The sequence below is a fragment of the Heliconius melpomene genome, chromosome 1 (assembly GCF_056956725.1).
Source record: "Heliconius melpomene rosina isolate 202511_hmr_F chromosome 1, ASM5695672v1, whole genome shotgun sequence".
NCBI lineage: Eukaryota > Metazoa > Arthropoda > Insecta > Lepidoptera > Nymphalidae > Heliconius > Heliconius melpomene.
In genome coordinates this window covers 15228864-15243131 of record NC_140389.1, presented here as the reverse complement: position 1 = coordinate 15243131, position 14268 = coordinate 15228864, and the positions used below count along the sequence as shown (strand labels likewise).

Genomic DNA, 14268 nt, shown 5'->3' with positions numbered 1-14268 from the left:
CATCGCAATAACCGTAGTGACTAGCACTCGCATTGTTCGGGACAATCCCAACGGAACAATCTGCTGCATAGTTGACCGTTACGTTCGCTTTATTATGTGTTGCTTTTATTTTGTAGTGGGTGTGTGTGTGGATGTGTTTTTGGGTTGTGCTTAGTTGATTTTGTGTGTGTTTTTTTTTGGATAAATTTTTATTTGTGTGTGAAAATTGTGTGTGTTTTTAATAGATAAATGTTACCTGGCATAAAAAGCTTATAATATTTTTTTTTATTGTATTCCGCACATAGCAGGATAGGCAGAAGAAATCCGGAACCTAGTGTTAAGACCCTCCGTTTCCATTAAGACATTACTTTTTCCACTTTCCACCGAATTCTGGAGGCATGCCGTCTTGAGTGGCATGCCGTTTTTTGTCAGCTACATTTAATTACATTTAATTAAAGTGCCTGTATATTTGTACAGAGAGTCTTACTGTACATGAGATAATTATGGATTGGAATCCGAAAAAGTCATGAAAGAGAATTATTTTTTTCTTTCGAGTCCCTCCATCCATACAGTCTTTATAAATGACAACAAAAGGAAAACAGAGTGATATAGTATCACTGATTCATAATTATATCTAGTTCTATGTTAAAATACTTATATATAAAAATAACTTTCTTCGACCTACATAATAAATTGGAATAAAGACAAAAGAAATAAAACACTAAATCTAAAGACTCAATAAATCATCTGGGTTCACAAAAATATTTATATAAATACCCATTCGTCGGGTCCACGGCGCTCCGGCCCCCGTCCGAGGGCGTATTAACGAATTTGTCAAGTGTCAACGTGAGGGCCCTTATTAGTTTGAGGGAACTTGCCGTTTCACGATGCTCATTTCACGTTATATTCGATTTTTAGTCTGTTAAAGAGGGAAATAATATATTAATGTTGTTATAAATATTGGATTTTCTATTTTTTATTTAACATATTATTATTGGGACACCATTATTGTTTTTGTTGGTATTTTTACTATACATTATGTTGAAATTTAAATATAGTTTTTGATAATGTGTATATTTACAATGCTTAAGAGGTTTACAGAATGCGACGTCAGTTTCTGACGAAACTTCACCATTCTGTATCTTTAGAGAGACGAAATTGGAGTACACAGGGGAGCTCCCTTGCTTCTAGGGACGACTTCTCGAAATTCTTCCAGAACGTAAAAAAACTAAATTTGCCAATTCATGTCATAATGTCCACGTAATTTTGGGCAAAAACTAACCTAACAATTATAAAAAAAAACTGAATGAGTCAAGTCGAACTACCGCACCGAGGGTTTCGACAGATAGATGGAAAGACAGCGGAGTACCTATCAGTAATAAAGTTCCTTTTTAACTTTTTGAGTAGGGAACCCTAAAATCAACTAAAATAAAGACTTTATAGACTACATAAATCGAATATGCAAAGAACATTAAAAACGTGAAATAAAAAAGTCATACCACCTGATATACGAGTAGGTACAGCCGGCCGCGGCACATAGTGGTACAAACGTATAAATCAAGCGTAAGTGGCATTTACACAAGTTCCGCATATACTCGTACTCGTACGGCGCGATCGTAAACGTCTCAGTAAAATGACCCGGACGTTGTGAGTTTGTTTTGTGACCTATAAGGGATGAACTCCTTTAAAATTTTACGTGCTTTTTGAAGTATCGTGTATGGTTTGTATGTAATATGTAAATGAGGATTTTAAGACTTATTTCATATATGAATTGTTTATTTTTTTTATTAATTGTTATAATTTCAGGTTTCTTTTTATTTTTGAGAAAGAAATTTAATAATCGGTCTATCGGTCGATTAGAAACTGTTCATTATTTTTAGTTATCAAAAGAAACAACTTTGTAATTTTCTTTTATATGCTGAATTTCGTTTAGCATCAACAAATTTTACTAAGAAAAATTAAATCCTACCTAAATTAATATCTAAAAACAAATTTGAGAAATTTTGATCATAAAATATTAGAGGTCGTCGTGGCGGAGAAGTATCAGCATATGACTATAAAAGCTATAGTTGTGAGTCAGAATCCCTCTCGAGGGAGTGAATTATTTGATATTTTCATTTCCTTTGGTAACGAGGAAAACCAGGAGTTTCGCCACTCACAATGCAATGCCTCAAGAATTCGGTGAAAAGTGGGTAACAGAATGTCTTAAAAATATATATACAGTAACATTTATCCAAGAAACAAGACCATCTTAACAATTTTATCTCAACAGTTTGCTTTTCTCTTAAGATTGCGACTCCATTTTCCATCAGTCTCAAGATTGTGTTGTTTATGTTAGCGTGGTTTGTTTGCGCTGGAATAACGATTGTTGAACGTCTTGATAGATTCTGTGTAACCTCTTGTTTTTGTGTAGGAAGCTTTTATAATAATTAGATTTACGTGGAAATAATCTATGTGATAAGTGATAGCTTTGTGCTAACGTTATTTATGGATTACAATGTGTAGGTTCAAATCCCTTAGTAGGGAATGTTTTTGTGTTAAACATATGTATTTTTTGACTTGGAAAGAAAACGCTATAAGCTTTAACAGAAAACTCAGTGTTGAATCACTTAGCACACTCTTTTTACTTATCAAAATTAATATAACATGATTGAGTAGAAATAACTAAAAAAAAATCTAGATAAATACTGAAAAGTTAAAGCAAAAATCTAGGTCAATAATACTGTAAAGTCCAGGTATTCTATAATACATAGGGATGTATATCACCTCCCCGCCGGGTGCCGTATGATCGTAAACCGGGATTCTAAGCGAAATCCGCACATCACTAGCGATCCCGGGAATCACGTCGGCTTGTGTGGATTTACTGTAATATATACAAATATATGTGTGTGAAAGAGACTTTACATATTTCAGAATTTTATCTTATCATATATATTTTTATTTTATTTTTACGCCTATATACACAACGCAGAATGCCTCAAAAATTGGGCCGCAAGTAGGGAACCTCTTCGGGGAAGTCTTAACCCTAAATGCTATTCCGTTTTAAAACAAATCATAAATAAAATCAACGTTTATACCATGAAAATATTTTAAAAAGCTCACTATAAAGCTTTTAAATCCACGTAGTGCTGTGCGATAATGAGTGCACTTTTAATCTTGCACCTGAGCTCGCTAAGTGCTGGCTGCAGTGCAGAGTGTCCTGATATTCTAAACGATTATATATACCTATTTGTGAGAGCTTTCGCTACAGAATTATGAATTTAAGCTGTAAATCATTATAAAGTATGTAAAGTTAAGCTTTTTTTGTATGATTTTGGTTAAGTTGGTATTGTGGATGAGGATGGAAATGGGAATTGAATAAGAATTTTGTTTTGATATCATTTTCATAAGTTTTACATACATATATCAAGGTAAGATGAAAACTCTCTCCGAATTAACATTGATCGCGTAAACGCATCTACCTCCTGTACTCATCCTCCCTCCAATTTGCCAGCGGTTTTTTATCGTTGAATTATTAAGGGAGGAGTCGCGCAAATTATTGTTATTGCTTTGGCCCTTTGCGAACGTGTCTAGATTTTGGGGTTTTTTTTCTCTCTATTTTGTTGTAAACACTATTTTTTATATAAGACTAGTCATTGTCCGCGATTTTGCTTGCTTGGAGTTAAAATTGTAAAAATTACTTTTCAATCACGCTATATCGAGCAGGTTGTAGGGTAGGCAGAGGGTACTTGGGAACCAGATAAACTCAGAAAATAATCATAAAACTCCAAATGGAACTCGAACCTACAACCATCGTGTTTACAGTCACATGCTTGTGATACTTCACCAGGTCGGCCTCAGTAAGCAATGCCTAATATACTAATACTATTTGAAATTTATATTACGGATTCTGTTGCCTGTTAAATAAGAATCAAAACAAAAAAAATGTCATAATATTTAATATTTACCTCGATATATCTAAAAATCTTACTCGAAAGCACTCTTAGTAGCGTATATTTAATTCAGTAGGGAAGTACGTTGCCATAAAAATCCCTCTTGACATTGTGCAGATGAGCAACGCAGGGCCGGATTTGGTAATTTAATTGTATTAATGTCTGTTTTATTGTTAATCTCCGTTTAGTGCTCTGATAATGGGCCGTAATGATTTTGGGTGATTTGATTGGGAATATTTTATTTCGTTATAACATGTCTGCAGTCATATTTTAATATTATTGAATAGATTTCTCTTTATTATTAATTATTATTAAAACTTGTGTTAGTATTTTTGTAGAAGAGTATTGTACGCAAAGGCCACAGGGTTACAACTCTCCGTTCTCTATTTTCCTCTCAACTTTCAATAGGTATATTGCGTGTGAAGTGGTGGAAATCAGTACTGTTGTTTTTTGTTAACATTTCTAATTAGAAGATTTTGCGTTTGTTTTTGAGTAGAAGTTTAAATTAAAGTTTCAATGAAAGAGTACTTTATGAAAATGTACAAATGTAAAACAAATATTATTATGAATTTTATTGATTGGCTTTGGAAAGCCAATTAATAAAATTCATAATGGATTATTCCCACATTTAATTGTTAAAGGGATCGAAACTTGTACATACCATACAGTATTTTAAAGATAATATCTATATAAAATATTTTTATTTAGATATTATCTTAAAAATACCGTATATAATAAATATTTAAGCACAATTTATAATTATATTTTTTACGAAAAAATAATCACAAAAAAACTCTCTCAAAATGTTTCTCCAAAGTTAAAGTTAAGCTGGAACGTAAAAAGCACTCGAACCGTCCGTCCTAAACCATTACCAGGATTCCTTATACTCAGGATTTACGATTATTCCTCGCTTCGCTCCGTTCAATCTCAACGCGTCTTAATATTTAAAGGGAAATTGTTTTAATAATGAATATATGAATAAGTGAATGTATTTTGAATTTTGGTGTTGTGGTACAATTTTGTGAGGAATGTGGGTTTAAATTCCATGTTTTTGATACCTTTGTCTCTAAGATGCTTACATTATGAGTGAACTGAATAGTTACCTCATTTATTAAGAAAATATACTTTTTTAGAAAATGTACAAAGTTATAAACTTGGCAGAATTTGAACCTAAACCTGATTTACCTAAAGCACCTCTTGGAAAACTTTTGTAAGAAGGCAAATTCAAATCGGGCTACGTGCCACGCTAAATTTTCTAAAAATAGTATAACTGCAAGAGATCTTTTAACACCGCGCTTTGTCTTCGAGAGGAAAGAAATGAAAATAAATATAAAATGATTCTCCTCAATGGGGATCGAACAAGCAACCGTCGTTAACACTCACTGTCTCGCTGCGCTACGACGGCTACGGTACCGGATAACAACAACAGAAATGTTGTTTTCGTCTTATTACTTGATTACGAGGTGCCATAAAAATCTGTGAAGCTTCCACTGTAATAAAAGCACGTAGTTTATACGTCTATAATCCGTAAATGCATCTTTCGAACTAAAACTGATTGTGTGATATTCCGTAAAAACTATAAATTTCAGAAAGTATTATTAAATGACTTGTTTGAAACTTCGTGTGAATTCATATTATGTGTAGAGTGATGAAACTCAACGTCGAACCATGTGCAGTGAGACCAGACATAAATTCTAATGTGTGTGTGTGTGTAATGTAGGATCGAATATTTTAATAAATTTTCTTACATATTATAATGTTTTCATCCACATTCAGGCAAGCAAACTCGAATTCATTACAAAGGAGTCAAATTATCATATATTTCTTAAAAGTATTTTATCTAACATAACCCTCAACACAAGAAAGCTCAATAGGTATACCAAAACTCCGAAGAAGCTCCCAAAAAAGCTTGCACTAAACTGGAATGAAGTTGAACACGTCTTAGCTTCCGTCCCTAAACAATTAAATCCTACCCTCCACACTGTCGCGCCTGTAATTACACTCAAGAATTACGACTCAAAGATTTTACGCACTTTCAAAATGTACGTTACGGCGGAAAGTTGGTCGCTTTACACTTGTATTATAAGTGTTTATTGTTTTAAACTACAATTGTGTTTGTAAATTTGTTTTAATGGATGTTAAGTGTTGTTTTAGTGTCTGTTGTGTTTGTTTGAGACGTGAAAGTGCTTTTGAGCCTTTTTAGATGATGTGTAAAGTTAGATAATATTTAGTGAGAAACGTCTCTGTTTACTGTTTTTAAAGTGTATTATAAAACACATATTTGAAAGATGAAAATTCCTAGATAGAACTACCACTGGAATGCCTTATTAATGTTAATAATCTTTGTTAGTGCTAAAGTTTCTTAGTCTCGCTTTTCAAGCCAACTAAAGTCTGGGTTAATACGCAGACAAAATACGTAAGAGAACAAAATACACCTTCTCAGACAGAAGTAACTAAAAAAATCAAAACAAAGAAATACCGAGAACGTTATTTCATATTTCCATCTACCCAACCAAAAGCTGAGCGAAGCGCAATTCTCACTGAAACATCTTCACTAAAAATCTGCTATCTCAAAGATGGAGGACTAACGAGGGCTGCGAACTCTGATTTCCAATTCAAAGGAAAATTGCGATCCATAACGGGGGGTGGGGGTGGAGTGGCTCCCCCCCGTTGCTACGCGACGCTGGGTGGAGCCGGGTGGAGCCGCCCGCAATCACGGCCAATAGCACGACGGATATAAATTGGTCTCGGCAATCGCGACACTCGGGAGGGAACGAGAGGGGCCAAATCCTCTCGGTCGCTCTAATGAAGTCGCCACGTACCCCTTGATTGACGGACTACGGCCCTCTTTCAATGTTGTACCTAATTGTTAGGTATCGTTGCCGTGATTTGTTCGCGGATTGGCATCGCTCAGGTTGGACGATCGGTTTTTGTTATGTATTTTGTATGTTATATATAACGTTTTAAAGGAAAACAGGAAAATATAATTATTAGTTAAGTTGGCACAGGCAATTTTTATAGTGAATCTATGAATTATGTCCATATTCTTTACTATTTTTTTGAGTATATATGTTTATATAAGATCACAGTACTTACTGTATAAACATATTAAAAAAGTACTTAAAGGAAGCTTAAACACTAAAACATAACTGAAAAATAACTCATAAAACATAACTTATATTCTTCAACGGGAATTATGAGAAAATGCCACTAAATCTAGAACAAAGAGCAACGACAACGGCAACGGCAACGATACGATATTAAATTCCGTAGCGAGAATCACGATACATAAACTGGTAATGGCCGCGTATATAACGGGCTATAAATTTTTGTAGTAGGGAATACGGCGGAATCTGTAATGCGGACCGGACCTCGCAGAGATTACGCGGACGTGTATTAATACTCGCACGTGCGATATCCGCATATTTAGGGTTATGTTACGCAATAGCAGTCTGGGAGGATGTGATTGGTTGCAGGTTCGAATTCGGTTTTAATTTAAGTGAAAACTATGGCTATAGATTTTGACTGTTTGACGGAATAAGTTATAGCTTGGTTTTGCTTTAATTTTCCTTTTTTTGTGACTTGTCATAATTCTTGTACTGCCTTTATATTAAAATGTGTGAAGATTAAATAATATTAAGATTAAAATTTAACAGCTTTTTCATTTTATAAAACAGATGTTGTCGTCCTATAAATGTATAGGTCGTGTCGTCTTGTATATGTAATAATTCTTCTTAGGTATCTAAGAAGAATTATTAAAAAAGAATGATTTTGCTATTTTTTACTAGTCTCCAAATAAATAAATTATTGAATTTTTAGACATTCAGCAGGTTATAACATTTTTTTTTCTTTTCCCTTTTTATTCCTTCTGCCAACCCTAAGCCATCTGCACTCAGGCTCACGTGTCAGCGCGGATCGATACGCGGATATTCTAGCACAGATTATATAGATATAGGAAAAGACTATATCCATTGCGTCTGTACGTCAACGTGATTTGACGGTAGTTCCATAATACTACGACGGTAGTTTTTATATAAGTACATAGATATAAATAAATTCTAGATAAGTAATATTATTTTCTACTCCTGATTATTCCCATGATAATTTTAAATATCCTATACCTAGTACGTAAGGGCCATGTGGGCGCACAGGAGAAGTTTAATTTGGCAATTAAAATGACAATCATAACTTGGTGACTGACCAGAACGCAGTCTAACTATATATTGGTGTTGAATTAAAATTAAAGTTACCGTCGGACACTTATTATGATAAGATGACACATATTATACAAATAATAAGACGCCTGATATAAAAAAATTGCAATATATATATATACTTATCTAACTTGATGCTAAAAGTGCTTCAGCTTCAGAGATGAATTCATTCTGTATCCCGAATATAGCAGTGTGAGCGATAGGTAGGAGTCAGTGTAAAGGCACTCTGATCCCCGCTTTTCATACAATTTTCAAGATATTGCGTATTGAAAGACGAATCCCAACGCTTTGCCTTGAAGTGTAATAATTGTATCCCCAGAGTGAGAACAGAATCCACAACCATCGCGTACTTGCACAAAGTAAATATTCTAAAAATATAGAGAGTAGGTACATAGTATAAAACAAACTAAAGTACAGAAACTCAAAAATGTCAACATATTTAAACAAAAAACACAATTTTCTTCGACAAAGCAACGAAATTCGACGATTCCATTAACAACCATTTTGTTCGCAGGTGAAAAACCCCACAAATGCCAAGTTTGCGGTAAAGCGTTTAGCCAAAGTTCAAATCTCATTACACACTCTAGAAAACATACGGGCTTTAAACCCTTCGCCTGTGATCTGTGCGGGCGGGCGTTCCAGAGGAAAGTGGACTTGCGAAGGCATAGAGAGACCCAGCACGCTGACTTAAGGAACCCTCAGCATATGCAGCCTCCGCATACTGATGTGCATGGCATGCATCCACCTGATATGCACGTGGGAGATCGTATAGGTATGTTTAAATGAATAAGACTTATTTTATGAGTTTAGTTTTTTAGGTGACATTTATTAATATTATACAGCATGTTTGTAATAGTTAAATATGCTATTATGCACATATAATAAGTGGTACCGTGTTGTTTTTGAAACAATTTATTTCAAAAACACTGTTATTATTATTTATGAATAAATAAAAATATTAATAAAAAAATAATTTCGAATTCGAAATTGTAGCATTGAATAAATAATAATTCTTAGTTCTAACTACATATGAATCACACACTTACAATCTTCGAACATTTTACCAAAAAATGTATACCTACTAACTTAAAAATGATTTTCAGATCTCCGCCCGCCACACCCAGATTTCAGAATGAGCAGTGCAGTTCCTCCGTTACAGCCGTTGCCCTCCTGAAGCGCAACCGCCTTCGCGCCCTGGCGCTAAGGCTGAACATAGTGGTAATAGATGAAAAAATATTGAAAGACATTAAGACTTCAAGGAATAGTTGAAAATTTTAATAAATATAAATATTATCAGTGATATGTGAACTGTTTAAATAGATTTGAAATATGTTAAATTTGTGCATTTTTATATAATTTTTTCTTTTATATAAATACCAGAGTGTGGGTGCTTGTAAATATGATATAGCAAAATTTGAATCGGAAATTTGAACATTTGTCAAAATTTTATTTTTTAGTCTACCAAAGATAAACAAAATTAATAATTTATTTTAAATGTTTAAAATGAAATCAAACGTTAAGCTAAATTAAATAAGGTATCGTAAGGTTCCAACGTGAGTTTTTGATCTCTTTAAAAATTAACAGGCTGTATAATGTCTGATTTGTAACGAAAATTAGTTAAGAGCTTGTACTGTCATATTGAAAAATAATAATATTAAGGATAGGTATATTTTTTTCATATTTTTCAATATATTTTATTGTTTTTTATTTTTATCGAATATACTACAATCATCTTAGTTATTTTTAATTATAAGTATTAGACATATACCTAGAAGAATATGTATGAAATATATAAAAACGTTACTTTAATAATTCCAAAATATATCATTCCATATATTATGCTAAAGACAAATCCATTAGCAATGTATCATTTTATTTTAAAAAGACGTTTATTTTGTGATATGATCATTTTATTCTATAATGTTAGTTAATGACAGTAAACTATAGCACGATGAGTATAAAACTACAGGTATTGTAGTAAACGCAGCTGCATTACACAAGTACTGTATTTTACCATATATCATAGAAAATCCCACCAATTACTGAAATATATTTTTGTTCGTATTAAATTAAATTTGTACATATATTACAGAAATCATAAGTGTAATTTCACATACAAGTTTTGTTAATATTTATTAATAATTATGTTAAACAACTTCCATTTTATTTCTAGTAAAATGTGCATACCATTCATTTTTTTATATCTTTAAATGTTATTTACCATTATGCGTAGTATTTAAATTACATTCCAAACGTAAAAATTGATAAGACAATGTGTAATCCCTTCGTTAATAATCTTAAAATACAACGGCTTCATTAAAAATTCTTGTAAATTTAAAGAATATTATATGAAATATGTAGTAGATAGACCATTATTGTGAATATTTCAATATGAATGTTATTAATTAACGCAGCGTTTGAGTTCATACGTAAAATTGTATACGAATTTCTCTTATACCTATGTCTTAAAATTGTCAATTTATAACAATATAGTATTAAAATTACTTTTTTCGGTTGCCATAAAATAAAGCCAAAGATTTTATTGTATATTTGAGATAAGTTATGGTATTCAAGATTTTGTATTTTCAGTACCTATTAGTAAAAAAATTAAGCTGTTTAATAAAAACCGCTATAACTAAAATGTTGCTAAAATGTCTACAGTATGTGGTTACTCTTACTCTAATTTAATACATTACCGAGTAATTTTGAATTTTTGCATACATTTTTTTATTTTCTCCACAAATATAATTTTCATATACTTAATATAACCGCATATTGTAGTTTTTTGTATAATCTATATATATAAAAGGACTTGTCCTCACTGACTGAGGTAAGACGCACGCACAGCCGTAACCGCTGATGGTAGAAACGTTAAATTTAGACAAAAGTTTACTTTCGTAATCTGAACATCCACTAAGAAGGGATTTTGAAAAATTTTAACTCTAAAGAGGAGAAATAGGGGTTCAAAGTTTGTATGAAAAAATATTTAAATCGCCACCGATTTTTATAAAATTTGAAATTTAGATTTTTAAAAGTATTTAATTGAACACGTGTTTCATGGTTTTCTAGAATTCACCCCCAAAGGATGCAAATAAGGGGTTGAAAGTTTGTATGGAAAAATCTTTAAATCGCCACAGATTTTTTTAAAATTTGAAATTAGACTCTTAAAAATATTTCATTGAACACATGTTTCATGGGTTATTAGAATTCACCTTTAAATACGCCAGCGAAGCTGCGCGCGTCCGCTAGTTATATATATAACCTATTTCAATTGTCACAAAATATATTTAGCTTTTACTAAAGAAGCACAGCTAGTGTATACATTTATCGTTATTTTAGTTATATTTGTTAGATATAAGATGTATATTTAATATAAAAGTCTCGAGATTTTAAATAATTTTAGTACAATGTTATCCTGTAAATAGTGTAAAATATTAGTCATTCAAACGAACCCAAAGACAAACGTGCAATCCTTATGTCATTATAACTTTTATTGTTATAAGCTGTCACTTAAATATATGAAAATGTATATTACGTATGGTTGTTTTATTTATTTTGTATTTCGCCAGTCTAGTCTTGCCTTAATATGAGTGAAAATCGAAAACTGATTAGTAATTTCTCTTCTGTAATATGCACCATTGTAGTGCAGTGGACAGCATTTAACTCTGCACATATGGTTGTAAGTTCGATCCTCATTTGGGGCAATGATTTTTTTTATTTCCTCGCTTTGGTCAGATAAAATAAGACTTGGAAATTGGAAAAAGATGATACAAAATTTTGAGAATTAGTAAAATATTTGTATTTTTTACGATGACTCATAGTAAGTAAAGAAGCTCTTTGTAAGAAACGTCTAAAATCCTATTACCAAACATGAAATCAAGAAGTCTAATACTATTCTAACGTAATTCCCATATTAATGCAATTTTTCCATCGGCCGCGGCGATATAACGAGATTTGCGAACAAAGTGACGGCTCACGTTACAGGGGGACTAAATTTCGTATAAAGATTAACAATGTTATTTCTAATAAAAATAGGATTTTGGTTACATATAATATTATATGGAGGCTGTCGTCGCGCAGCGGCACTGAGTCCGGTTGTAAACGCGTAGGTAGTGAATTCGATTTCCATTTGGGGAGATATATTATTTTCCTTTCCTCGCTTAATAAGACGAAAACTCTTAAACAGAATATTTCGAAAATAGGGAGGTTTAGCTTTAGCTAGCTTAGCATTAGGTTCCTCTCCTTATATTTGTAGGAAACAGAGCGAAATAAAAGTATATAATATAGTAAAATATAAATATTATATTATGTAATTTATCTATACTAATATAATAAAGCGGAAGAGTTTGTTTGTTTGTTTGTTTGAACGCTAAGATCTCTGGATCTACTGGTCCGATTTACTTTGTTTTTGTTTTGTATGAAAGCTGCATTCTTTAGAAGTGCTATAGGCTATATAATATTACATTACACATATATACTAATAAATTAAACTACTTTCTAATTTGACATGCAATTTATTCTGCCATGTTAATAACAACCGTCGTCGCTACGCGACCGCGTTCGTTACCGCGTCATTTTGATATTCATCCTTATGAAAATAAATATAATAGTCACTTTTAGCATTTCATCTAGATTGAAATTATATTTCTATAGAAATTATATTCTTATATTTCAAGCAGGCGTAGCCGTGTCCGGGTCCGCTAGTATGTGTATAATAGGAAAATGTGTTTGATTTCTAATTAATTGTTAACAATAGGTATATTTATTGAACTACTACATTCTAATATTGAATAGCTTGTTAATTTAATATAAAATGTATACCTTTTTTATAAGTCTAATTTTGGGGATTTTTAGTTTAACTCTTAATTAAAAAGCTGATAAAGTATCTAAAAACTTTCCGGTTGGCATTTCATATATATACATACGATAAATGCTTTTCCTACAGATATTATTCAGTCTCGTATGTTATAAACTGTAACAGAACTGAAAACAAATAAGAAAAATGGCAAAGTTCGAGATGGACTCGCGCATGAAGGGTTCCGTATTATTACCTATAAAAACAGCAAAAAATCTATTTTATTCTGTTATTATAGCGGCAATAGAAATACTTTGATAATTTGAACTATCTAATTATCATGGTTTATGGAATACATCCTAGTAGGTATTTCATAAGCCATGATGGCAGTTTTATTCTGCATCTAGCAAAGTAAGCAGGGGAACCTAGTGTAAAACACTCAGTTTAAACACTCACTTAAGAACTATACGAAGCTAGTGTACCTATATACGGTTAGTATGATGAAAGAAATAAATCCACGATGGTCGAGGATTCATTTTAAAACCGGTAAAAAAGGTATGTAATTATTAATAATTGTACTCGACATACATAACTGCCAGATGTTTAAGAACTGTAAAATGTAAAAAATACAATTTATTAATAAACTAATTAATAACAAGCAAAAGGAAACAATTTTGTATTTTAAAGCTTATTATTTGTAACGTATACTTTTCTGAAAAGAAAATATCTTAATTTGTTCAGCTTTAGAACAAAATTTCGATATAGGGGAGAGCGGGGCTAAAAGTTACCGAGGTAAGTTGTTCCGATGGAAATAATTTCGCGGAGAAAAGTGATAGGAATATTTAGTAAACATATAGTGAAATGCAATGTGATAGCGCACCCATGGCCAGCATATTGAACAATCCAGTGGCACCCGAAACCAATGGAATAGCACACGGGTGTCGTTGGTGCACGATTGTAAATATTTTTGCATTTCATATTTTTGGTCTATCTCACAAATTTTAACGATTAGCCTCGAGTATGTTAGTGTTTTTTTAACATTATATTACCTACTATTTCGGAACACTATTTGTAAATTATTTATGTTTTCTATATCTTATTTATATTTCATTTTTTTTCAACACGTGTTTTTGGGGCTAGATGTTCCCTTTGTTTGGGGCATGTTGTGACCTATTGTTGTGACGAAAAACTTTCGCCAATTCATTTGTACCAATAATGGGATGTAAATATTGTAATTTTTCATACTAAAAAATATTGCAATTTAGTAACATGCGGACTTATGCTCGGAAATCAACTCGAGGTTATGTGTCATGAGTTGATGCAAAAAGCAGCGGATGTAGTTTTCAAA

General features: G+C 32.2%; 1 protein-coding gene across 1 annotated transcript in view; it reads left to right on the top strand.

Annotated features, from left to right (window-relative positions):
- Positions 1–11659, top strand: part of sens-2 (zinc finger transcription factor senseless-2) — a 50851-nt gene extending 39192 nt beyond the window's left edge. The window contains exons 5-6 of the mRNA XM_085192436.1: positions 8640–8897; positions 9229–11659. Of these exons, the coding sequence (XP_085048562.1) occupies positions 8640–8897; positions 9229–9299 (329 nt within the window). The 3' untranslated portion in view covers positions 9300–11659. The remainder of the gene's footprint in view (positions 1–8639; positions 8898–9228) is intronic.
- The last annotated feature ends 2609 nt before the right edge of the window (positions 11660–14268 follow it).